This window comes from Polyodon spathula, chromosome 1 (genome assembly GCF_017654505.1).
Source record: "Polyodon spathula isolate WHYD16114869_AA chromosome 1, ASM1765450v1, whole genome shotgun sequence".
Classification (NCBI taxonomy): Eukaryota; Metazoa; Chordata; class Actinopteri; order Acipenseriformes; family Polyodontidae; genus Polyodon; species Polyodon spathula.
The window spans coordinates 34,605,594-34,633,535 of record NC_054534.1 but is presented as its reverse complement, the minus strand read 5'-3'; the positions used below and the strand labels follow the sequence as shown (position 1 = coordinate 34,633,535).

Genomic DNA, 27,942 nt, shown 5'->3' with positions numbered 1-27,942 from the left:
AAGTATGTAATCTTTATTTTTTAATAAGTTGAGTTACTTTACCTCTAAATAACGTAGAAATCAGTACCATATACCACTACAGATGATTTGATTTAAAAATGAAAAACACCTATAGTATGTGTAATAGTATGTGCAAAATGAATGTCCACAACTGTACAATTAAACCTAATCAAACCCCATGCGATAATGTGTTGCTTTTACTTCCAAGAGAACTATTCACATTAACAGTATTATGTGTCTCTATATTACCCGACCATTAACTTAGATTAAACCACTACAAAAGGTGAATTACAATACAAAGTAGAAACTGAACGCTCACTTAACTAAATTATAAGGCTCTTGTTTCACAGCAAAGAAAACATTAGTTGTTTCTTTGATGTGACAGGTCAACATTTTTAGAAACAATATGCTGTAAATTGAGCCAACAGACTATTTTTTAGTACTGGTAATCTTAAATGAAAGTGTGGTGCTCTTGCAGTTCCTGCTCTCCATTAAATAAGCGGTTTTCTCATTTAAAAATCAAACCTTAGTTTGTATTATTATAATTATAATTTTTATTAGAAATGGGAAGCTTAATGGGAAAAAAAACTAAAAAACAATAACACTGTGCAAGTCTTTAAATGTTTTACTAGAGCACTGATTGCTGCTAAAGGTTGTGTGCCCAAAACTAACTACCAATGTAACAAGAAAAAACACAATGATCATACATGAAAGCATCTACATTTTTAGGAAACCAAAAGTGCTTCTAGGACCTACTTCTGCTTTTAAGATCACTGTAAATTCATGGATTACATTTAAGGGCCTACCATTAATACATTACAAAGTCACGCCCAGTATGTGTATATATATAAATAAAGCACATCATTCTAATTGGATGACAAAGCTAATGTATAATGACAGAAGGCAATTGGTTTGCCAATGGGCCTTTGCTTGCTGCAAATGCCTCTGACTGCTTTGACTGAGCAAGCAATGCAGTCTACTGTACACCTTTAAAAAGGCTGTATGAATATTGCATGACACACCATTCCATTGCAACAGTCTGTGTCACAACGCGATGATTTTAACCTGCTACAATAACTTTAAGAAACCTTGAAATAAAAAAAGATATGCATGTATCACTGCAGCATGTAGCGGATGATCCCTCCCCCCCTGACCTCTCGAAGTCTCTGGCAGTGCCGCAGCATGTTCAGAATCACATGGAACTTCTTTTCCACCTTCATTTGGGTAAACTCCTTAATATCAGCATCCACAATAAAATATTGACCTGCAACATTAGACAGCATACAGCATTAGCATACTAACCTTCTGGGGCCTGAAATCCGTATATATATATATATATATATATATATATATATATATATATATACACACACACATATACATATATATACAGCCATATTTGTTTTTAAACAAACCGAAAATAAATGTCTAACTGTCATCCATTAAAGAGATATTTTCACTACTTTGCATAAGGCATTCGTGAATTAAGATTTATGCAGATCATTAGAGTATAGGTTTAATCCTGCAGGTAACTTTTAGGAAGATAGTTTGACTTATGTTCCAACATTAATTGTCAGTGCAGATATAATAATAAAAAAAGGCATTAAGCAAAATTTTCAGCAAGATGTTTAGCACATTTAAAATGTTCGATTAGCAATATGGACTGAAGTTCTATGGTATTTATCCTGTAGGCTTCTTGGACTTACCTTTGGTTTCTTTGCACTCTTCATCCTTGAATCGCTGGTAAAGTTTTCGTGTTGCATTGTTCATGGATTTGAGAGATTGCTTCAAAATCTTATACTTGCACACCACTGCTTTGTTAATGTCTTGAATAACATTGTTGATCTGGTCGTAGGTAAACCGCCCTTTCATGTATCTAAGATTGAACAGAATGTATTAAAAATAAGTCTTGTTAAATATTAATGCAAGACAACTCAGTGCACGTATTTCTACAACAAAGAAGAGAAGCAAAGTAGTAAATGTAATGGTGTGAATTAAATAAACCTCTGTTTTAACAGCTCCAGTTTCTCTAGGATGAAAGGCAAATAGAATTACTGATGCTAAAAAATAAATAGTTTCATCCTTTCATCAGGGAGACAGATGTATGCGGGTGTAGAAAGTACCAGTAACCTCTCCTAAATTTACCAGTACCTTGTTCCAATTTATCTCCAAAATTACTTGACCTACATACAATAGAAACATATTGATGTAACCATCAATATACTCAGTGGTCGTGTCAATTCCTCTCCCAATAAACCTACACCAGTTTAACGTAATATTCTTTTCTGAAGCAATCACAAAGAAATTGTCTCTCTTCGAAGAGTTCTTTTTGGCCGACAGACAATTGAATATACTTTTTTAGTGCATGGTAGTATAAACAATTTTACAATAGGACCAACCTGTCTATACCATATATGTTCTCCAAGAAGATTGGAATTGAGGTCACATCATGAGCAATAGTCATGAGTTATAAAATATTAGCCATTCTGCATAAGGTTTAAGGAGATTACTAGCCAAACCAGCTAAGCATTTAACTTATTTCCTGACAAACACATTGGCAATTTCATGGTAATCATGGTAATTTTTTCAATTACTGGTGGCATTTCCTTTGTTTCCTGTTTTTTTCAGTCCTAATTAGCACACTACACCCACCCTTTGATACCATAACGTTTTATCTTGGCTCATCTCCAACGTGAATCCTTGTCAAATCTTCTCCAGTATTACCACAACCTTTGACATAGGCAGTCAAATCTGCACCCAATGGTGCCTATAACAGAATCATTCATTCACAAACCACTGAACAGGTGCCTGTTCCTTTCTCACACCAAATACTAGCTTCCTCTCATTTATTATGCCACCTACATATTTACTAAATCAAGCCATCTATTCATAAATCCATTTTCAGGAACTTTGAGCTGCAATAATGGTGATTAACATAATTCATGTAGACAGCACCTGATGTAGACTTAAATTTTCCAAACAGAAAGAGGTAATCCCATTTGTTCTAAAAGTGGGACTCGGGAGGTCTTTAACAGATGGCTTTTCACTGATCAATTCTATGAAAAGTCAGCAAGTCTCTGTGATTAGCTGGTATTACTGTACTCCCTTGCTGGGAACAGTCTGTCCCAACATATAATCCTGTTTGGAAGCACTATTTATGTAAAAGTCCTGGAGAGGTTTTACATCTATATAAAGAACAGATGCTGGGGTGATAATTATTAAAGTAAGCCTTTCAACAACTTTGTGGAGGTAAAATGGTACAGATCCATTGTCATTACTACTGTGCTGATTTTTTTTTAACTTAATTTTGGAATCTCATAAAATTAAAAGGAGTGCTAAACAATACTTAATTTCCTGGCTTTAACATTATTACTTGTGCAAATTTTATTGTGCCAGCATTCCTTTTTATTTATTTATTTATTTATTAATCATCAATTCAGGATTTGGAAACACCATTTCAAATGCATCCCGGTTCCTTTGCTGGAGGTCACATGGTCTGACGACATGCAGTGCAACAAATTAGGCAACCTGACAGTCATAATATAAAAATAACCTCAATATATACAGTGCCTTTGAAAATGTTCACCTTTTGTTGTGTTATAGCCTGGAATTAAAATTCATTAAAATAGCTTTTCTTTTTTCATTTACCTACACATCCTACCCCACAACTTCCAAGTGAAAAAAATATTCTAGAAATTTGTAGAAAATTAATGAAAAATAAAAACTGAAATAGCTTGGTTGGATAATTGTCCACCCCCCTTGTAATAGCAAACCTAAATTAGCTCAGGTGTAACCAATCGCCTTCAAAAATCACACACCAAGTTAAGAGGCCTTGTGACGGAAACATGAGTTCTGGTGATGAATCTTCCTCCCGACCTGTGAGGGCGCTAAAGAACGAGAGGAGAAGTATCTTGAAGGGCTGGCCTGACAGTTCGTTTCCGGGTCGGGGAAGTGGGTCAGCCTGGAAAGAAGCGCGACTCTGTTGTAAGACCATATTGATTTGAAAGGTAAACGAGAGACAGCTGCAAGTAATAAGGCAGCTGTAACCGTTTACCTAGATATCATGCGGGATTACATATAGGGGCCAGGGTAACACTGATCTTTTCCTTTGTTTGGGTAACGTGAGGAGAGAAGGACTGAGAGGGGAGCTCTCGGAGCGTATTACGTGTTGTGTGTTGTCTTTGTTTGTTTATAATTGTCTGTCTTTTTCGCACCACTAGACAGTTAACGCACACCTCTGGAGCTATCGCCACGTAAAGCACTATCCAGAGCACCACTGCACAGAGCACCTGCACGTTTGAATATCACCCAGGACTGGTGACCGTGCTTTTATTTGTGTGTGAGACTGTACTGTGTTCACCATCCCCGCGCTTTACACATTGTTGTGTACTGCCGGGGATTTATTATTTAACGGTTGCCAGACCTGGAAACAGCACAAATAAATCACTGAATCACTGTTGTCTGTTCATCACTCCTGCACCGCTTTACCGCTACACCTGTTCCCCTTACCAACCACTTTGCCACAGGCCTCCACCTGTGTTAAATTGTATTGATTCACATGATTTCAGGATAGATTCAGCGGTTCATGTACATTCCCTCTGCTTGTTGAAAGGCACAGATCAGGGGATGGATATAAAAAAAAATATCAAAGGCCTTGAATATCCCTTACAGCACGGTCAAGACGATTATTAAGAAGTGGAAGGTGTATGGCACCACCAAGACCCTCCAAACTGGATGACCAAGCAAGGAGAGCCTACCAAGAGGCCATGGCAACTTTGCAAAAGCTACAGGCTTTTATGGCATGTGTGCATGTGACAACAATATCCCAAGCACTCCACAAATCTGGCCTGTATGGTAGTGTGGCAAGAAGGAAGCCATTACTCAAGGAAACCCACTTTGAATCCCGTTTGAAGTATGCAAAAAAAAAAAAAAAAAAAAAAAAAAAAAAAAAAAAAAAAAACCTCAGGAGATTCTGTAGCCATGTGGCAAAAAGGTTTGAAGATGAACACACATGTGCAGTCAGTCGACCGCTTCTTTACACACATCAGCTTCACAATGCAGCCACCCAGGAGCTAGAGGACAACACAGTTCCCTGGCAGATAACAGGCAAGCCTGCAGGTGCCCGGCCAGACTACAGGGGTCGCTGGTGCGCGGTGAGCAGAGGACACCCTGTCCAACCTAAACCCTCCCCCTCCCTCTTCCCCCTCCCCCTTCCCCCTTCTGGGAACTCTCGTCCATGGTTGGCTGTGGAACAGTCCCAGACTCGAACTGGCAATCCAAATTAATGTACACGGGGGATCTTAGCGTTAAGGACCGTGACAACATAATGTCCTGGCATCACACATTTTAAATTTAGATCTAGATTCAGATATAAAACAGTATACATCTTTATATACAAGTAGTTTTACAGTCAAGTAGCCAATACAACATTCTAATATCTGTAGTATGATTATGGGTAATACCAAATCTGGCTGCATAGTTTACCATCAGCTGTAACCAGTTTAGTGGTACATATAGTGAGACGTAATAAATCAACCATCGAGGAAAAAAAAAGCATTAATTAATCAATTTTAAGATACAATATGTATTTTTGTAAACCCCCCCCCCCCCCCCCAAAAAAAAAATTATTTTAAAATACTGTAATCCAATAGAGATTAATTTACTTTCACCTTCGGCCAAAGATACGTATGCAGGTCCATAATGTCAGCTGTTAATTATAATAATATAATTATTATTATTATTATTATTATTATTATTATTTTGGAGGAAAAACAAATATTTCAGGACAATGCCTCAATATCAGTTTGAACACAAAATTTGTTTATCTACTTGACTTTCCCAAAGTTATGTACGAGACCGTTCAAAGTTACTTACGCTGGAATGTTTTTGCCTCAATATCAGTTTGAACACAAAATTTGTTTATCTACTTGACTTTCCCAAAGTTATGTACGAGACCGTTCAAAGTTACTTACGCTGGAATGTTTTCAAACTCTGTAGTTGTGAGGAACAGCATCTCTCGGATACAATCTTTGTGTTTGGAGGGTTTCTTTGAAAGCTCCAAATCCTTATTACTTTCAGGTTCTTGGCTTGTTTTTAGCACTGCAGCACTGTCAAATATGAAAAAAGATCAGCGTGCAAACAAAGATTCCATGTGAAGGGGTGGCATTTCCCAGTCCAATGTTGTAATCATGGTTGTATGTGCAAATCTTCCAAAACAAAAGGTGTACTAACTGCAATTGTAAGAAATTTAGAGTTAAACACACCCAAGTACATATGGACATATGGATGAGGCATAAGATGTGAATGTGTATATTTAATTAGGAAACCTTGAGTCATGGCCAATTGTGGGTGAAAAAGTGTACAGTATGTGAAAGCCTGCTAATTAAGAGGTATCTAACTGAAGTCAGCTATGTTTTACTGTTTGAAGTTGTACATCTGCCAAAACAAAATAGACAGAAACTTTTTAATTGTAGAGGGACATAAAGCACTGTTAGTGTTTTTGTTGAATAAAATAAAGTGTCTCATTATTATCAAATGTGGGTATAGGGTGCAGTGCTATGCACATCAACAAAAACTATGAGAAGTAAATGGGGTGGAAAGTAGGCTGTAGCACAGCTGGGAGGAGATATTCCAGCTGGCTATTCATGTCACTGTTTGATAAACTACCACACATAGTATTTAAAAAAAAATAAACCTACCTGCTCTGAACAGGCCCCTTCCTGGACATGTGGGGAGGAATATTCTCTTTGAGGTGCTTTGCTTGTTTCAAATCCTCCTCAAATAATTTCTCTAACTCCTACAACCAATTAAGAAAATTCACCCGTTACTAATGCTCTAAACAGGATTTATGTTTCAGATTGTTATTATAAAACATATGGCTCTCCTTTATGCAATGTTCAGTATATGTTCAAATAAATACAGACTCAATCTCTGCTCTCCATTCCAAAGTGCTTTAAGGAGACCACAGACGACAGTATATATAACAATATATAGATTAGCCTAAAAGCTCATGGAGGTATTAAGAAAAACATAGCCATTTTATAAGACTTGCTAATAAAAACAATAAATGATTTTAAAAGGTGCAGTCACACAAGCCAGACCTTGTAGTACTTTGCCACTCTAGAAACTAAAAAGACATGCTCCTGCAATTACCTGCAGACTTTTTACAGGAAACCCAAAAAGAAAACAACCTTCTTTAACATGTAAAGATTATGTATTTTTATAATCTAACGTGGCACTACATTTACATTTTGTCTGTGCTCTATAGAATTTAAAATACAAGTAAAATATATGTAAGAGCAATGAACATTTCAGAAGTACCCTGTGCCAATAGCAATTCAGCCACTGACACTATTCTTTTGCTTATCGGACAGTGCCCCCTGTTGGTTTATTTATAATATAACCTTTTTGTTTTGTTTTTTTAAACTGTAGTAAGTGTAGTTAGTAAATCTAGTAATAAAAAGGGTTTACATATAGTATGTGAACACAAGGGGAACAGAACATAAGAGTACTTTAACTGCAGAAAACATGGTCCCTCTTGCATTATGTAGATGTTTGGGCAAAACCTGCATGTGTGTCTAGCAGAGCTGAATTTATGGATTGAATAGGTTCTTCTTGCTGCCTGTGTCCCAAGGACAAATCCTTCTGAGTGAAATTTCCTGTATGCAGCTGCCCTTTCTTCAGAAATGTTCTTGTGCTAGACACTCACAACTAGTGTAACAAGTACTGTTATAAAGTTTGATTGGCCATTAAATAGCCATAATTGCATTATCATGCAACTATAGTACAGTACTTCACATTTTCTTTAGAAAAAGTACAAATCTCATGACATTTAAAAATACGCACTTGATTGGTTACTTCACATCTACCACTACTGTTCATGTACGCACTGGTGCTTTATCAAGCACTGATGGTATTGTAATCTTTTTTTTTTTTGCATTGGTTTGATAAAGTAACTGGTTGTTTGCATAGGACCCAATTGTCAGAATTGGAAGCTCCCACACCACAATTGGCTTCAAGTTTGTAACTTGTTTCAGGATTTCAAAATGCAGTCTTCCCAAGAACAAAACAAAGAAAAAAAGCACAAATAAAAAATAAAAATAAAACATAATTACCTTGAGCGATTTCAGTATCTCCTTTTGCTGGTTAACCTGTGCTTCAAACTGGTTTAAAAGGTTGTTTATAGAGAGAAGATCCTGACTTATCTTTTTCAGCACATTTCTCTTATCAGGGTCCTTAGCTGAAAAGACATGAACCAGTTTTTTTTTTTACCCTAACGATTCAGTTTCTTAGTCTGTATTGAAGTTGAGGATCAGCTGATCCCCAAAAACTGTTCTGCAATTTTTTTTTATTGCAATTGACCAAATCATTCAGAATGCATTTCACCATAGCATTACTACAACTATATATATCAAATGATGTGTTTTACTGTAGTGCTTATAATGATAGAATGACATTTGGCACATGCAAGCTCGCCCACACTATTGCAAAGAAAAAAAAAATCCTTAAAACTGTACACCCTGCAAACCATACCCAAGGTCCTTAAATGGAGGATCTTCATGACACGAGATATCTTGTCATTGATGTGCTGGGTCAAACCTTCTAGGTCAGAAGATTCCATTATGTAAACTAGATGTAAACAAAGAAAGACAAATACGAATTGTTTAAGATATATTTAGCCTCAATATTCAAAGCTTTTTTAATTATTATTTGTTATTCTTATTAAAAACAAATAGTTTTTAAATGCAGGTGGAAAAGTATGTCTTAAACCACAGGTGAATTCTTCCTGAGTGCTTGCTCCAATGTAGAGGTATGTAGAATCAAACTCTCTTTCACTCCTCCAGTTAATGTCACCTCACCTCCCACTTAACACATTTAAACTTACGTTTCAGTAGATAAACAATGAGGACACTTAACAGACAGTAGGCCTATCACTTCGGATAAAACATTAGAAAGTTTACATGTAACTTAAAAGTGTAGTGTTAGTTTCAGATACGCGTTAAAACGTGGTACGGAGCGCATTACTTAGTTGTACTGATGAAATGCTCCGACATGAACAAGTCGTGCAATATACTGTACAGAAGCAAAAATAACAGTGTAATGAATGTTTTATCGTTCCGCTTTCTTATGCTTATGCAATGTGTGCCCGTTTCACGTTGCACTGCTAACAATGGGATACCTATGTACATTTGTTGTGTCAACACTCTGTATTAAAGTTTATTTTGACAGGAAAGGTGAGCCCCTGGATGTATTGTACTGGCTGGCTGTAGAACAAAGCAGTTGTTAAATCATAATGTAATTCTATCTTTCATACATAGTAATTATAGTATTTGTTTCTGTAATGGTTGTCGTGTGTAAGTTTAGCGGACTGTTAAGATTGTACTGCGGAAAATGTTGCTGGTATTATAAATACAATCCTGATACTTGTATAAAATGTGAAAATAAATACTTACTTCAGTTTGTATTTAAACTCGCGATACGTCTTTTCGCTTCAATCTCTTTGTTTGTATGCTGAAAATGTCTGGTACCGTACCAACGGTAGTCGGTTTTGCATTTCCTTCACATTTCAAAACTCCCTCATCCGTTCCTGCGAGAAAGCGCCCAATGACACTCTCGCGAGCCTTATCTAATTACAATGTATGTCGGGAAATGTAGTTTTCAAAGTGATTCTAATGCCGCCAATTGACAGGACTAGTAGCCAACACGTGTTCGAAATGTAGATTTAGGGCCCCATTCACACTTGGTTTATATCACCGTGTAACAGATTTTTTATTTTTTTTGGTTCCTGGGTAGTAAGTGTTATTTCCTAACTCCTTATGCCTCAAAAGTATAGAAAATGGCTATTATTCCCCACAAACTTTGCTTTTGTGACCAGGACAGTGATATTTTGAAATTTACCTATTTTCCAGAACATTCCAGATAGATTCAGTGCTGAGTAAACTTGGAGTAACTTCTAGAACTTTCTAGAATTTTCCAGTAATATAAATAGTAGTATAAATACAGGGGCCTTAAGCCCACTAGTTCAGTTTAGTTCCAGCTGCCTAAGTGAATACATATCTGCATTTTTCTGAGATGCCATCAAGAGGCTGCAATGGTGGCATTCCTGATGGGACTCCAAGGCGGTTTTACCAAGTTTCCCTGCTATCTTTGCCTTTGGGACAGCAGGGACACCAAGGCGCAGTACCACAGGCGGGACTGGCCACAGCGGACCGAGTTCTCTGTGGGGAGGAACAACGTCAAGTGGGAGCCACTGGTGGACCCCCGGAAGGTGCTGATGCCACCACTGCACATCAAATTGGGCCTTATGAAACAATTTGTCAGAGCTCTAAATAAGGAGTCGGCAGCCTTCAAGTACCTTCAAGACTTCTGTCTGAGGCAAAGGTCAAAGCCGGTGTCTTCGTCGGACCGCAGATAAAGAAGATCCTGGAGTGCAATGAATTCCCCAAGAAGCTCACTAGTAAGGAGAAAGTGGCTTGGAACAGCTTTGTCGCAGTGGTTCGGGCTTCCTGGGCAATCACAAGGCCGAAAACTATGTGGAGCTGGTTGAGACTCTGGTAAAGAACTACGGCACAATGGGCTGTAGGATGCCCCTCAAAGTCCATATCCTTGATGCTCATCTTGATAAATTCAAGGAGAACATGGGAGAGTACTTGAAGGAGCAAGGCGAGGCTTCCACCAGGATATACTGGACTTTGAACGCCGCTACCAAGGACAGTATAACGAGAACATGATGGGAGACTACATTTGGGGGCTAATTTGTGAAAGTGATTTACAGTATAATCATAAATCTCGAAAAACTACTCACTTCTAAATCTTTTGTAGTCATTTTTGTATTACTTTAGTATAAATACATGTTAATTTGGATTCATATGTTGTTTTTTTCTGACTTCTGCGAAAACAGTTTTCTCATTGGAAATAGGTAAATTTCAAAATATCACTGTCCTGGTCACAAAAGCAAAGTTTGTGGGGAATAATAGCCATTTTCTATACTTTTGAGGCATAAGCAATCAGGAAATAACACTTACTACCCAGGAAGAAAAATTGTGTTACATAGTGTATTCCGGTTCCCGGTACGGTTCGTTTGAGTTTGGAACGTTTGCCCTTAAGTTGGAAAGCTCCAAACGTTACCAGGAACGATTAAAACGAACCGTCCGGAGACCACATGAAAGAGGTGGTCTAGGCACGGTTGTATTCGTTCTGGGGACAGTTCGCTAATTTTTGCTTCAGTGTGAAAGAAAAAACGTTCTCGGTTCAGTTGCGAACGTCCAGTGTACCAAAGTGTCATTTATATTTAGTTCAGTAACTGATGTAACTGAGTTAGGATCTTGTATACAATAGTATTATTCCGATCATTGTAGCATACCTTGAAATTGAAGATGTCACTTCATGAAGACGAAGAAAAGCATTCCGTTGCCTCTTCTGCAGCTGTAGAAATATTGTATAAAAATTAAAAACCGCCACATTTAAAACAATCGAGAATTAAGAATATTTAATTATGTCATATATATTAGGCGGGCCTATATAATAAACAAATGATAACTTAAGATTTGTTTTCGTAGTAGTGCCAGTAGCTGAGAGACTACTCCGGGTGAGATTTTGTGCAAACAGCAGATTCCACAAGAAGATATAGTCTGACGTGAATACGTTTTAATTAAGATGCGTATTTGTCCCAGTGCTTTAAAGAAAACAAGTGCGTTGTGTTCGGTTTTGCAAAATCGTGATATTGCTACTGCATCATACAGATCAGCTGCATAAGGACCTTTCTACCACAGAATAGAATATGTTTTTAAAAAAATGCATGAATTAAGTGGCTTATGAACAGTAAGTGCAAAATGTTTATTATTATTAAATTATATTATATTAAATTAAGGCTGCCAAATGTTAAATTCATGTTTTTACGCATCCTGTATCAAACTGTACCGAGTTTTATGTTATTTGCTATTCATTAGCTATTAGCAGTTTTTTGTGTCTTGGTATAATTGCAGATGTGTAATATGAAAGGGAAGTGTTCTCGGTACGTTTGAAAAGATGGAAGTGAACTCAGTACACATCCAGTGTGAGGAGGTTTCCACTGAAAAGCGCCGAGAACACTTGGTAAGTATACCGTACTTGGTACACTTACAAGTGTTTCCAGTGTGAAAAGGGGGTTAGATTGAACAGTATCAGTGACATTAATGACCACCACACTAAACTGAGAAAAATGCCACTTGTGCAGACATTTCGAAACTATCTGAAATATTCCCCGCTGTAGAAGTCTTTCTTGTGCGACCTGAAGTAGGGGTTATACTGTGCTAAGCCCCCATAACACAGGTGTCTACAGCGCTGCACCCCTAATGTTTCTGCAGTACCACTTTGATAACAGCTTTCATTGTGAAGAGCTGTGCTATTTGAGCTCTTCTTTCACTGGACAATGGTATTTTATTTATTTATTTATACTTAGGCATTCTTTTTTTTTTTTTTTTTTTTTTTTTTTAAAGTTCAGTGGTAATCAGGAGCTCTGGTAATGGCTGCAGCCACGAATATATAATCCATTAGACGTTGAGATTATTCATTTAGGACAAACAAATCACACTAACAGAAGAGTTCAAAAAACCACTTGACTGTGCAATTTCAGACTGAAATTGAATGACAAAAAATGAGAAAACCAAGATTTATGTATACATGTATTTGGATTGTGTATAGTGTTTCACAATTGGAAACTTGGATTTCTTCACAATCTAGGCAATTAAAGGACTGTTGAGGTCAGACATATGCAGTTTATCTGTTGGGAAAATCTGAATTTATTAATGGATTTTTTCTTTTCTTTGAGGGAATTACTGACAATTGTCCTATTGTGATGAAACTTGCTCTTTAGTTATATATAATGTGAAAAGGTATAGTACTTAAGTGCTGATTCAGTCGTGATGAAACTATGTATGGATATACTTTAGTGAAAACTATTAAGGGCATCAAAATAAGGGGGTATATGAAGGCATTTGTCTGGTCTATCTATGTCAAACAAATTTTCATAGGTGCCAGTGTCAATAGGTCATTGCAATTTGCTTCTTTTTGTTGCTTTTTTTAAACTATATCTCCTTCAGTCCTGATTTTATCTGTCCACTCAAAACCTGGGATGCCCACATTTGTGGCCCCAGAAGCTAAAAGTTCATAGTGTTGTTATTATGCTGTCATAAGCACCAATGATTAACCTGTTCTGTTATGTAATCTGTATTTTCTTTTCTAGTAAGAGTTTTATTCCTTAGTAACCAATGCCAAGTATTCTGCTATCCCTCTGTGATCAATGACAAGTTTCTTAAAGATGCTATAGCACAAGTGTAACAGGCTGTGCGCACATCTGCACTTGTGTTAATGGTGGTTTTAACCTCATCAACATGTTACTGAATCCATAACGACTGTGCATCACACCGCAGTACAGCACTACCAACCCAAATTCCTGTTGGTTGTACTGTTACTGCACTGTATGCCACCGCCAGTTTAATGGAACATCAAAGATGCAATGTCCTACTCTTCTGTATTTATATATTTGATAAAGTTATTAACAAATAAGCCCTTGTTTAAATCTATTGGTGTTTCGTGTGCAATGTTAGAGTATAACAAACAGAACTTAGAAAGCTGAAAACATCCTGCTTCTGCAGCAAACGGATGGCGCATACCTGTTAATGTCATTGTAGTGACAAGACGACTTCAAGAGGAAGATGTCTTTCTGCTGAAACTACCTTAAAATAAGACACGCTTGTTTTTGATGAAGACGAGTGCATTAAAGGGTAAACAAGTAAAACATTGAACAGGTTTGAACACATTCCTTCATAGCAGCTAATGCCACACAATATGAATTCTTAGTCAAACTGGAGCATGTAAAATGTGTCCATTTAAGTTAACGCTCTCCTCTCATCCTTTGTGTTTTGTGGAAATAAGGGATTCAAAGTAGTCTATAAAGTTTATTGATTTTTTTTGTTGTTAAGTACATACTGGTCAATCAAACGCTTGGAAAGTAAGCAAAAACAATAAAGTTTCAGAATTCATATCTTTAACAGGATTAATTATATTTCTCTACGTAATTTAATTTTTAAAAATGAAATAAATCTGTGCATGTGCTCACATCTCCATTTCTAATGTGTAACATTTGGCTACAATGTATTAAGACCAAGTTAAACCTGTCAAGAAATTAAATATGTCCAAAATATGTTTCCTTATTAAAAACAAATGCATTCCTAAGGCAATAGCAACTTGTTCAACTTCAGGAATTGAAGAAAATGTGCCCATTATATTACATGCAAGCAAATGGACCTGCTAGTTACAAGCAAAATAGGCCCAGACAACCCCAGTCCCACAAACAATTCATCACAGCTTACAAGTAGGCACACTGTACAGGAGGACCATTTTCAATACTGGAGCCATTTTAAGTGCAACTTGGCATGGGTGGGAAATATCAGTTATCTTAACTAACGTATTCTTCTTGTTGGATAGATTCACTTTGTATTATTTTCAGTCATCACAAAAACTCAACAGAAGGTGAACTGCAAATGAAGCAATCAGAAGATCTTCCTCTTTTTCTTAAGCTAGTTTGAAAAAAGCAATAACTCTGTTAAACTACAATAGCTGTATTTGTAACATGCTGGATACAGTGTACAGTAAGTGTCCCTCAGTAAAAGGAGAACAGCTTTGGATGCTCTCATCTGGGGCTCTCAATACTCTTTATGCATACGTTCCCGAATACAAAGGCTGATATTCACGCTGTCTCCTGTTCCTGCATGTAATCACGCACACACTCAGCATCCCGAAAAACTGGAAGAGAAGAGAAGGAAACGTCAGCCTAGCATCAGCATTAACCATGTTGTCCTTGCAATATTTCCTGAAAACGGTCAAAAAGGTTGTAACTGCCAGCGCCTGGTTTATTCAGGCAGTAAATCACATGTAGTTTTGACAATGCTGCATTAACAGCTGTGATCTTAAACTGGACTTAAAAATATTTTTCTACAAGTTAGGAATAAGATGCACATTTTTTTTTTTATTCCTTTCTATCCCATTTTAGATTTGTTTCTGGAGAGATCCAACACCTTTGTACGTTTTTAACTGAAAGATTACCTTGATAATGGCAAATCCCAGGATCACCAGCATGGCATAGCTCAGCACATCTTGCAGGATGCGCGCCAGCTTGGATTCACAGCCCTGTGCAGTGGTTGAAGATCACAGGGTTATAACATACAATAGGACTGCGCCATGTCTACTTTTTCACTACTGTGAAATATCTAGTTACATGTATGTAGATGTAGAGGAGTCAACATCTTGGAGTTTGTGGAACAAAGTTTCAGAGTTGGGAAAGCAGTTCTGATAGTTTTGCTTTCATCAACCAGACCAATCAGAAGACAAAACTAATATGCAAAGGTTTGCAATGAAGCAATGGCTTAGTAAACTCTTATTGGGGGTCTGTTTTAATTATCTAAAAACAGCAGCAATTTAAACCCTATAGGCCTTTAGCTCTACAATAATACTGTTGGTGTTTCCCTCTGTGACTATTTAACTCCTTTCTTAACATTACACAATTCAATAAAAATCTGGTTGGAAGAGACCCTTGATGAAGCAGGTTTATTCATTTAAAAAGTTTCAATATTCAGATCTACCGGTATTTAGATCCATAAAATGGGCCTTGTGTTTTTATCGTGATATTACATCTCAAATCATCCATATTTCTGTAATGCAAAATAAAAGCAACCAGGCTGAAGTTAAAGCTTCATAACTGTCTTAAAGCTATGCAGCATGACTTGGTAACACTGCAATTAATATTTACTTGGTTACACTGCATGCATACTGAATTTCAGTCGTATTCATTTTTACTGTGCAGCCCAATAATGTACGTCACTTCAAAATGGTGTGTTTGTCTGTGAAAAACAGTTGAACACTTTGTAAAGACTGTACACCAATACTGATTCCATTCGGTGGATGAGCCCTTCTTTACCAGAGTGTAGATGTTTTCTGTTTGGTCCATGCTCCCGGTGCAGTTAGTAAAGCCCTGTTTGCAGCAGCTCTCAGGTACAGAGTGGTTACCAGTGGAGTTGTACCACTGAGTGGTATTCCAGTCAAGGTAGCTATTGATTCCACAGCACTGCACCTGCAAAGAAAATAAACAGCACACACATTATTACCACACGGGGGCAAAATGACACTGAGCATATGGGTCCCCTTTTTTAAGAATAATTTTAAAAACAATGAATCAGGGCCCTTTATTGTTTGAATATGTCTCACGGCGTCTGTAAGCACGAAAATGAAAGATATCACCAGCGCTTGCAAGCCTTAGTATAGCAGCCGTCTAATACAACTATGACATGCTTGTATACAGTCTTCTGATTTTCAATTTACCTGTTGTTGCAAGTAATCCACTGCCCTGCTTTCAGCATTATTCCCATCATACTTCTGGAATACATCATTCATTGACCTCTCAATATCACTTTTTATCTTAAAAAAAAAAAAAAAAAAAGTGTTAGATAAAAATTAAACCAAAGCCAACACTTGCAACTAAACAATGGTTATCCAACAGTTACATCAAAATAATACATAACCCATTATCAAACTGTACATTGGGGATTTAAACATCAGCCATTTGGTGGTAATTTAGAAATGTGTGAAGTCTACTGTATCTCCAGGGAAACAGCTGTAAGTGGATAAGGGGTATACTGTATTACCACTATTGCAGTAGTCATATCTTTGGGTGGCACTGCACACACAGCACTACAGATTTAGAACCAACTCATTATTTTCCATTGACACTGCCTGTATTATAATCTGAACGGACTGATTATTTTTTTTACTCTACCATCTACTGTGGTAAATCACATGAACAGTAGTCACAGAGGCTTGTAGTAAGGGGTTCAAGAAAAGTAGCAGGGTTCCAAAAAATAGTATTATACATCGCCACAGCTATTTAAGTAACAGATATAATTTCTCTTTTCATTGTTAACATCCTGACAACTTTTTAAGATGTTTGTCCGTTTCAAAGTTATTTTAAAAAATCCTAATAGGGGCTCTGGCTTTTCTGTTCCATACCACATCATGGATGGTTATTGCTTGTAGTACCTGTTTGACAACGTGGGCACCAGAACAGACAGTTTGAAAAAAAAGCTTTGAAACCGACTAAGTGTAAAAAGTTGTCCCCCATGTTAACAGTGAAAAGAAAAATGACATGTACATTATTTAAGCAGTCGTCCTAACACACGGGGATGTGGAATGCAAGATTTCTTGCAACCCTGCTACTTCCTCTTCATTCAGGAAAATCCTAGATCCCCAGGAATGCATATTTTTCCCCATTCCTGCACAACTAACCTGCTCTTTGTTAAACATTTAGAAAAGCCTGAAAAAGGGCTACTTATTTTATACTCCGACTAATTGGAAATGATGGGCAGTAACTAATCCTGGACTCACTTACCCGTCCCTGGTAGATGATTGCAAGCACAAAGGCAGCAACTTCAGCAGCAAAAATTATCAGGATAATGACCAGGAACTGTGGGGAGAAAGCAAGGAAATGTAACAGCAAATATTGTCAAATAATTAAAACATTAGTTATACATAATGTCAAACACTTAAATTATTTGGTGAGTACTAAAATCGAAATTCAGCCATCATCTTGTTTAAATGGAACATCGGTTTGACTACTGGGGTAAGCACCTTTAGTTTTAATAAAAGCACTTAGACATTAAATGTTTTGTATTAAATACAAGAAAAAAGGGGCAAGCCAGTGCATTATGTAACATTATTTAATTTACCCTACTGAAGATTCATTAAATACTTAAGAACCTGCAATATTACAGTCAAGGTTGTCTACCCTTGCAATAGGTTATTTTACCTGGTCAGTGAAGTTCTAACCAACATCTTTTTTTTCTGACATTATCCTACTGACTGCTTCCTTTATGACTAACCAGCTTTGGAGTCAACCTTTGACCTCAAACGCACTGCTGAGATGAAACAACTTAAGTGCATGGATAGAAGAGTACAAGAAAACATGCAGACTGGGAGCTTTTCTTTATCGGTTTCCAGATAGGATTAAAAAAATGAATGTGTTTGCTACAACATGTGCATCTTTCAAAATTGCACATAAACATATCTGTCCTACCAGTGATGTGAATAAAAAGGGTTGGTTTATTTGCCATTTTTTATTTTAGAAAAACAGAACTGAAAACAAAAAAAAAGAATTTTTATCATTTCCAAAAAAAAGGAAGCATAGTGGTATTGTTTTTTTTTTTTTTTATTTTGGAAATATTTCTACAGTAACCACACACTTTTGTATAGTTTAGGGCAGCAACCTTTCCTTTTTTATTTTTTTTTTCATTTCAGCCAAATTCTCTCTCATTTTTCATTCTTCTTTCACAACATAATCTATTGACAGTTTTGAAAGTGTAAATGTCTGTCACATGGACCAGCTGAGTGTACAGTATAGTTGGTCAAAACAATTTCCAACACCATGACAATTATTTAATGGACCATCGATCATTTCTAAAGCTGGATGGAATGGTATAAACTGTGCATGACGCACAGTAGTTCACTTTGCAGAGGGAGATTTATTATAAACCCAATCTCAAATCACCCCCCCCCCCCCCCCCCCCCCCCCCCACTGTACTTTAACATATAAAAACAGAAAGTAGAACCTTTTCAAAACGCAGTTACACGCCAATCTGGTCTGCACGTTGTGTGTAAATTGCAAATCGACAGAGAAAAGCAATTTACTTACAAATCCCAGTCCAACGCGGGACTCCCGTAGTGTGGCGCAGCAGCCAATAATTCCGATGATGAACATCACCGTGGCAACAGCAAGGATGACCACTGCAGGCAGCAGAGTGTATTTGTCTTCCAGGAAGTTGTCATAGTTTTTGTAGCTGGTGAACACATAGGATCCCACGTAAGAAAGAGCGGCACCTGCAACCTTAAATAAAAATTTAAAAAAAGTATAAAATAATATTGTCGATGATGTACAGAATGAGCATTAGACCTAGTGGTTCTCAAGCCACTAATACACGGTCCAACAGACTGGTAATATAAAGGCAGGAAGTACAGTTAGAGGAATAACAATGCAAGGCACCCAAATCATGATAACAGTGCAATGGGCTGAGATGTAAGCTATATACTATAGCAGTTACCATTACTGTCGATAAAGCGATGGTCTGGTGACCACTGTACTGTATAGTTTTACTGCAGAATTCCAACTACTACGGAATTCCAATGAAAGTGACAGATTAAATGAAAAAAGGTATATATTTTTTTTTTTTTACCAAAAAACAAACAAACAAAAAACCACAAATCTGCATACTGCATCTGGGTTTCTCTTCCATCTGGTTAAATTAGTTGCAAATATACTGCCCTGTGTCCCCTCTGCCCAAAAAATCTGACAGTGTTACTCATGTTATTACAACACCAAATGTTGTCCCCCCCAGCAGGGGATTTTACAATCCGAGGTTAACACTGGGAGGGGTTTTATAAAAGAAATCAAAAATCAGGAACATTATGGTTTCAAATGAAGGTTAACCATCAGAAAATTACAGAACATGCCCATATTCAACAAGCAAAGACCCCTAACCCGTCCTTCTGATGAGACGTAAACCCGAGGTCTTATTATAAGTGACTCTGCATAGTTCACCTCCTAGTCTCTATAAGTCGTTTTGGATAAGAGTCTGCAAAATAATAATAATTCATTAATACCAATAATAATAATAATACATAACCAGCCTGCAGTCAAACAGTGTAAGCATTTACCTTTGAAAATAAGATTAACTGAATATAAAATAACTAATTTTACTTCTGTATCTAACATAGGTGCATCTAATATCTGTATCCAACTAGTTTCTGTGGTGTTCAATGTTCCTCCAGCCATTATGGCTTTGTTTAAACTGTATGCATGTGACTGCATACTGTACCTTACAAGTTGTATTCATGTGACTGTGTAGGTTACAACAGGAAGGAGCAAAATTAAAAATATTGCTCAGTTCATCACCACTACCCAGCTGACTGTCAAAGACGTTGCCAAATGACGAGACTGGGTCATGTGCTTGAAGCCATACATCAAAACAGATTTTTTAAAAATAGCTTCCTCCTTTATTAAATCACACCAACCAAACCAAACAAAAAAAGCAAGAGGCAGCTTATCCATTTCCATTTAAATATTTAGGGACTACATTATGCTTTACAGTATATGTAAATGTTTCTTTCTCGTATTACATTTTGTGTGTCAACAAGGCTGGATAAACATCTGTGTTCACAGCCATAAGGAAAGTCAATCAAAATACCCTGGGAATGCAAAATGAATAATATTGCATAAAAGGGAAAACCCTGTAAGCACAAGCCTGAGGCAGCACAGAAACAATAAATCTGACCAAAAACCATTTACACATCAATACAAAACAAACCGGGAGCCATTTAAAAGACAAGTAAAACAGGAGGGCACTGTTTCATAACAGAAGAAACATGCAGCACATTAAACCAGAAAATTGAGTTTGCGCAACATCGGTCAACGTGCTTTAAAACACTTGCTTCTGCATGCACTGTAGTAACAGAAACAAACAGCGATGCTGTGCCAGGCAAGTTTCAGGAGGAGAGGAAGCTTGCGTTTCTGCTCTTACAGCCAGCTGTCTGTGGGGACTGTAAACAGAACGTATGGCGTGCATAGAAGGCCAACATGTGGTAACATTTAGTAAACTGTATGAGAAATTGAAAGGACCAAGTGATAGCAGTTTATTTATTTTTGTTCTGTATGGAGGGAATGTAAATGTATCAGGGTACCTTCTAATCAAGAGAAAGTCAACTATGTATAATGTAAATACAGGAAGCTAGACTGATGCTGGTTTCCTTTTGCAGCATCCCATGACTGGAATAAGCCCACTGGAGACATGCCAATTACTGGCAATGTGGATTTGATTTCATCAGCATTGTTCTTGAAATAAAAAAAAATAAAAAAACACCTTTTACAGTATAATTTCCCTTTTCTGGCACCCACTGTACAGTCTACTCAAAGTTTGCATGAAATGCAATTAAATGTTCAATTTCTGTACAGTTGGAGCACAGTTCTGTAGCATGCTCCGATTGTGTAAAGTGAGAGGATATCAGGTCTACAGTGCACTGCTGGATGCAAATATCCACACAGAACTCCAGCTGACCTGGCAGATACCACTGTGTGTCCAAGAACCAACTAAATCAGCATTTATTATTATTACTATTATTATTATTATTATTATTACTATTGTATAGCCAATAATGCACTTAACAAGTTCATAGATATGGATTTTTTTATTTATTTTTTAAATAAATTTGAAAATCCCTTAGCATGTGACCTATGCAAATATATGTGGCCACAATATACATCATGTAATCCACTAACCCTATAAGCTGTGTGAAAGTGTGCCATTTAAGGTTTATGGACTAGATTTAATATTTTTTTCAAACAGGACACAAACCTATAAAAAGGGCTTTATTTTACTTATCCTGAACTATAAAAAAAAATAAAAAAATGACTGCTCATAATTGCTACATTGCAACTTTGCAAGAGATGAGGGGGGTTGGTGGGTTAGCTAGCATGGCTCACTGGAATTCTATGCCAGAACACAGCCCATTAAAATTGTCTTCCTCTATAGATCTTTAAACTAACACTGAAATATACATATGTGCTTCACCAGGACATTTATGATTGGTTTAATATAATTGTATAATGCCTGGGGCTGCTGATGAGAGAAAAAAAAAACAAAAAAAAAAAACATTAAGTGTTTAAGTTTATTTTACATAAATTATAGCTATCACCACAATCTGTTTCTTCCAGCAATAGCTTACAATAAATATTAAATTCCTGTTTTTAAAGTCAATAAAAATTTTAAAAAAGGTGCAGATCAAGCTTTTTTGCTTGATTCATCTTTTTTGCTTTACATTTTCAGAAACAGATGCTGATTAGTGTAGCAACACATTGGCAAGAGGAGCAATCTAACCTAATGTTGGTAAAACTGCACATAAGACAAAATTAGTGCTTTGTTGGAACACAAAGCTGATTTTCTTCAACTCTACGTAACAGATTTGTAACAGAAATGAAACTAAAACCCACAAAACAAGCCTGGGTTTTCCCCCACAAGAAGCAGTGTTCTTGTTTAATCATGTATCCCTTTTGTAACTCTACAAGTCAAACTCCATTATCTGTGACTTGCTGGCGTAATGACATAAGGATTTTTCACATTTGACATGTCAGAAAGTTTCCTTGTCATTGCATTACTGGAGATGTAATCCGTCACAGGGAAAACTAAAATAGTCAGTAACTTCCAAGAGCAACGTCACTCTGTGGTGCTATGAAATCCTCACACCTGCAAATGTTTTACCAGTAACAACCTTAAAAGACATTTAAAAAAAAAATGAAAAAGGCCAGTTTCCCCTCAGACAACATTAACAAAACTCCTCCACCACCTTTAATGTTTATACGTTTAGCCCATTAAAAGCATTCCAGGTGCAAAGTAAACCATGAATTATACAACAATAGAACAAGCCTCTACTGTATATAATAATTACGGAAATTCCATAGTTTTACCCAGATATCCGCCTTGCATCAAAACCAATCTTTTCTTAAATATCCAATGGGATTTATATTAACCAATTCCATGTATTTGGAAACTAAATGATGTATGAATCAGACAAACAATGAGTAATTAAGATTCAGGGTATGTGAAAAAGTAAGTGAACCCTTGGTTTTTATCAGCTCAATTAAGGGGACAATTAGCATCAGGTGTTTAAATAATTAGGTAGATCTTCAGGGGTGAGTTTGGGAGGCCCCACCCTATATAAAGATCAGAAACTTTGTGAGTTTGGTCTTCACCATACAGGTGTGTAGAAACACGTCATGCCACGATCAAAAGAAATGAGGACCTCAGAAAAACAGTGACTGATGCTCATCAGTCTAGAAAGGATTACAAAACCATTTCTATGGATTTGGGGCTCCACCAATCCACTGTCAGACAGACAGTCTACAAACTGAGAAAGTTCAAGACCACAGTCTACCCAGGAGCAGTCGTACTACCAAAATCTAAGAACAAACCGGAAAATCATTAAGATAGCGTGACAAAGTGCCCGCCCGTGTCTATTTTTCTGTTATATGTTGCGTGTGGTGTGTTAAATGTTAGTGTATAGGCATTGGTACACGGGATATAAAACGGGTCTGTGTTCACGTGTGTTTAGAAATGTATAATTGTATTTAGGCACGGGATTGTACATCACTTCACGTGCATTTAAAGTAGTTAATATGTGAGCACGAGGCTGCACATAATTAATTCACGTGCTGGGATTCAAGTGAATTATTAATTAGTAATTGAATCCCAGCACAACAGTATATATAGATGCACGTTTTACTCATTCAGGGTTGGGTGTTCGGCGAGTAGGGAACGGGAGAGAGAGGAGGAGAAGGAGTAAGAGCTTAAAATCAATTGCTATTGCATGCTGGCGGGACCAGCACGATACCTGTTTATTTCAAACTCACAGTTTTGTTAGTCTATCTGCTCACCGTATTTGTTTAGTATAGTCCGTTCTGTGTGTATTTATTTTGGTGTAAAGTGCCGTTTCCTGTTTCCTTGAACCTTTTATTTACAATAAACCGGCGCAAGCAAGCGTCTTCGCCATTTCACTTAGTTTTGTCTCCGTGTATTCCCTTCCTGGTTCTGACGTCACCCACTCCGGCCGTCTTTGTGACAGGTAGTCACAAAGAACCCCAGAGTAACATCCAAGGTTTTGCAGGCCACTCTCTTCTTGAATAATGTGAGTTCATGAACTCACATATCAGAAAAAGACTGAACAAAAATAGTGTTCATGGAAGGATAGCCAGGAGGAAACCACTGCTCTCTAAAAAGAACATTGCTGCCCGTCTGAAGTTCGCCAAAGCGCATACAGATGATCCACAAGACTTCTGGAACAATGTTCTCTGGAGAGACAAGTCAAAGGTAGAATTTTTTGGCCTCAATGAGGAACGTTATGTTTGGCGAAAACCAAACACTGTTTGAACAGAAGAACCTCATCCCAACCGTGAAGCATGGTGGTGGGAGTGTGATGGTTTGGGGCTGCTTTGCTGCCTCAGGACCTGGACGGCTTGCCATCATTGACACAACCATGAATTCTGCATTGTATCAGAAGATTCTAGAGGAAAATGTCAGGCCATCCGTCCGTGAGTTGAAGCTGACAATGATCCTAAACATACAAGCAGATCAACAAAAGAATGTCTGCAGAGGAAATTCCGTGCTTAGTTGAAGTCATTACTGCTCAAGGGGGTGCCACCAGTTACTGAATCTAAAGGTTCACATGCTTTTTTCCCCACATGGATATTGAATGTTGAATCATTTGTGGATAAATGAATGTTGAAAAAGTATCATGTTTTTGTGTCATTTGTTTTTCAGGTTCTCTTTACCTATTATGAGGACTTAGATTAAGATCTAATAACATTTTAGGTTTGAAATATGTGAAAATCCTAAGGGGTTCACAAACTTCCTCGGCATTGAATTTTCCTGAGTTTATTTAGGGAACAACTATCAATTCCGTTTTCAATACTGAACCCTGGAGTGAAGGCCCAGTCTGGATGGTCTTGGCCTGAGCTCCTCTAGCACCTGATCCATAAGGGGTCACTGAAGCAGGAGATGAACTATCCCAGCCAATGTCCCTCTCTAACCCACAGGAGAGCAAAGGCAATGCAACATTCTTATGAGCCCCTGGCCTGGAATATAACTTGAAAAATGCTCACCAGGGTTGGGGTCAATTCCTGTTTTTCAATTCCATTTCCAAACCCTTTCAAATCAATTCCAATTTGAAAAATAAATTAGAATTCAAATATATGAATTAACCCCAACCCTGGTGCTAACATAACTCACCTTGCACCCACATTAGTGTTTTCATTGGTGAGACATCTTTAGTAGCATATTTTTTAAATACATTTACCAGTTATTACTTTTCGGATTTTCACAAAACAGCGGCAGGACTGGTATTAACCGCGTAAATGACTGATTACACCTCAAAAGTATAGAAAATGGCTATTATTAAATACAGTATAATCGTAAATCTCGAAAAACTACTCACTCCTAAATCTTTTGTAAATACAGTATAATCGTAAATCTCGAAAAACTACTCACTTCTAAATCATTTGTAGTCATTTTTGTATTACTTTAGTATAAATACATGTTAATTTGGATTCAAATGTTGTTTTTTTCTGACTTTATGTGAACGAAAAGACACACATTTGCCCGTTTTCCCATTGGAAAAAGTGATATTTTGAAATATCACAGTCCTGGTCACAAAAGCAAAGTTTGTGGGGAATAGCAGCCATTTTCTATGCTTTTGAGGCATAAGCAATTAGGAAATAACACTTACTACCCAGGAACAAAAATTGTGTTACATAGTGTTAGTTCACGTCATAACGTCTGCAAACTGTACCATGTGGAGTGATCACATGATAGTGTTACATCAAGGATTTGAAATCCCAATGAAAATGAACGATAGATTCCACTTCTCACGCTCAACTCAGTGCATGTAATCAATCCATTTTTCAACTCGTGTGTGACTGCACACATAGCAGGGCTAGATTCTCGAGGCTATCCAAATCGTCATTAGCGCAATTATAATTATAAAACGAGATAGAAACAACTTAATCAACAAGCCTGCAACAGTAAGTAAAGTCGTGGTTGTTTATATCTGGTTTGATAACTTTGCTGGGTGCGTTTCCCCTTCTGGAAATAAAAAATGCTAATGACGATTTAGCCCACAGTATCAATTACCATGTAAAATGTATTTTTTTTTTTCTTATTACTTCTACAAGGTAATGGCCTGTCTAAAATAGCTTGTGTGACTACTTTATTCTGTATTTCAGTCATAAATTTATGATAATTTCACCGATCACGGCGAATTCACCAGAAACCGCGACATTATAAATTTGACTTAATAGGTTTCCTGGTTTTACCTTATTAGGTTTCTACAAAATATTTCTTAACCATGCAGAACTCACACTACACTGAGAAAACTGCAGACTTATTTCATCAGTTTTCTGATAAACACACACACACACACACATTATATATATATAACAGTAAATATATATGAGGTTGAAGAAACAAAAAGCCCTAACGTTGCCTTTTTTGTAAACACACCTCACTGTTCGTTCACCCATTGTATTTCCAAAACATATTCGAGGCGATTTATTTAATAATATTATCGACAACATAAAATGAACATATATAAATCAAACTTACCCAGAATATTACACTGAGAAAAAGTAAAACCGATTTAGAAGTTATTATTCCACAATCCATTGTTGATTTGTAAAACTATATGCTTAGTAATGATGTACGCAATAAACTCGACTCCTACGGCTCCTGAAGCGTAAAGTGTGTTTTATAACTACACTTCCTTGTTAAATTGTGTGAACTCAACAGCACCGGACCACTTTGAATTTGAGTCATCGTCACATGCTTGCCTCCAAATGGGATTAATAATCGTCTTTGTGCGCAGGGTCCTAAGGCACACATGTATCTATCAAAGCTACGTTTTTGCACAATGAATACCCGAACAAAGAAAGGCGGTTGGTTATGGGGTGCCTTATGTAACAAAAAAACGTTAATGTCTTTTTTTTCCAGATTTAGATTAAATCTTGTATTTTTCCCCCAGATTTATAAATGTTGTGAAAAAAAAAAAATTAAATGTGTACATTCAGATGTAATTTATCAATCTAGTTACAAGATTTAACATCTAGCTAAATAACTAAATCTTAAATCTCTTAATAAGATTTAACATCTAGCTAAATATTTAACTATATCTTAAATGTCTTGACAAGATTTGTGCTTTCAAGCGATTTGATTGGCTCTTGTAATGCGGAAATGTCCATATTCCTCGATGAGCATTACAAGAGCCAATGAAATCAAAGAAAGGCGGTTGGTTATCTTTGCGAAATATTGAAACTGTTCAAGGGAATCCATGCACCAAAGCTCTTAGTCAGGCTAATCGAAAAAACTAGACGTCTTAACAGTGAATTTCACACTTAAATACACTGGACTAGCAATTCCTTAATGCAACTTTACAACATTATTTCCAGGTAAAAGTTAAGCTTTATCGACTGGCAAGTTTGTTTACATTCCCCAATTACTTTTAGAAAAATTGACATAAGCTTTCTATACTAATTAGCAGAACCTTCCACTACTGATACATTCTGGAACTTTCATAACACTGTGAAATTCTGTAATATACACAGGGTGCCTGCAAAGGCAGAAGGAAATGGAGTGCTTGTGGGAAGACCTGTCCAGGCAGCTTGCCTGGTGGTAGGGAGATCCGGCTACCCCGGACGGACAGAAAGGTACCCGGACCTGGAAAAGAAAAAGACCCAGCCAGGTCCAGTCCGAAGCACCGACCTCCATCTGACGTGAGCCCCGAGTTGAGGGCCGGGCACCCACGGATAACTATCACCCCTGTGAATTTTAGCTGAGGCAAATTCTACCCCTAAACGCCCCCCCCCCCCCTCGTGAATCTTAGCCGATGCTAATTCTCACCCTGTAGTGAGAGTTACTCTACAGGTGACAATTTGCCTCGGGGTGGAAGTTAGCCGAGGGCTGTGACACACAAGTTTGCTTATTTTTGGCATCTTGGAAGACAAAAAGTGTATTTCCATAGGCTCCCTTGTGTAAGGGGCTTTATTTACTTCATAAAGGTGGTTGTTGGCAGGAATGGGGTTAAATTCTGTCCCTGCCAAAAACATGTGAGAATATGGCTGCTCCTTGTGAATGTTTAGTGATAATTGGGAGCAGCCACATCTCATAAAAGGAGAGCTCAGGTCTCCATTAGGAGAGACTACCAGGGAACTCGAACCAGAGAGGTTTGTGATCCACTTCTAAACAATAAATGTTTTTTTTTTTTTTTTTTTATACCGGAAAACAGCTTAGCTGTCCGGTATAGCTTATACCCACAACAGTTTAG

At 37.2% G+C, this 27,942-nt stretch overlaps 2 protein-coding genes across 3 annotated transcripts; both read right to left on the bottom strand.

Annotated features, from left to right (window-relative positions):
• Window positions 1-557: 557 nt before the first annotated feature.
• On the bottom strand, window positions 558-11,794 carry LOC121317767 (spindle and kinetochore-associated protein 1-like). Of its 2 annotated transcripts, none has more exons than XM_041253898.1 (7): window positions 11,363-11,794; window positions 8,533-8,628; window positions 8,115-8,239; window positions 6,699-6,796; window positions 5,973-6,107; window positions 1,707-1,876; window positions 558-1,264 (listed from the first exon to the last, which is right to left on the bottom strand). In XM_041253898.1, exons 2-7 carry the CDS (start codon window positions 8,618-8,620, stop codon window positions 1,116-1,118), a joined length of 765 nt encoding a protein of 254 aa, XP_041109832.1. In that variant the 5' UTR covers window positions 8,621-8,628; window positions 11,363-11,794; the 3' UTR covers window positions 558-1,115. The 2 variants fall into 2 exon arrangements, with proteins under 2 accessions (XP_041109832.1, XP_041109831.1); XM_041253897.1 differs by lacking the exon at window positions 11,363-11,794 and adding an exon at window positions 9,453-9,576.
• A 2,130-nt stretch (window positions 11,795-13,924) lies between these two features.
• On the bottom strand, window positions 13,925-26,422 carry LOC121317793 (tetraspanin-36-like). The gene is made up of 7 exons (XM_041253902.1): window positions 26,229-26,422; window positions 18,719-18,910; window positions 17,420-17,494; window positions 16,357-16,452; window positions 15,956-16,108; window positions 15,085-15,168; window positions 13,925-14,784 (listed from the first exon to the last, which is right to left on the bottom strand). The coding sequence occupies exons 1-7, from the start codon at window positions 26,286-26,288 to the stop codon at window positions 14,695-14,697; spliced, it is 750 nt and encodes a 249-aa protein (XP_041109836.1). The 5' UTR covers window positions 26,289-26,422; the 3' UTR covers window positions 13,925-14,694.
• Between the last annotated feature and the right edge of the window lie 1,520 nt (window positions 26,423-27,942).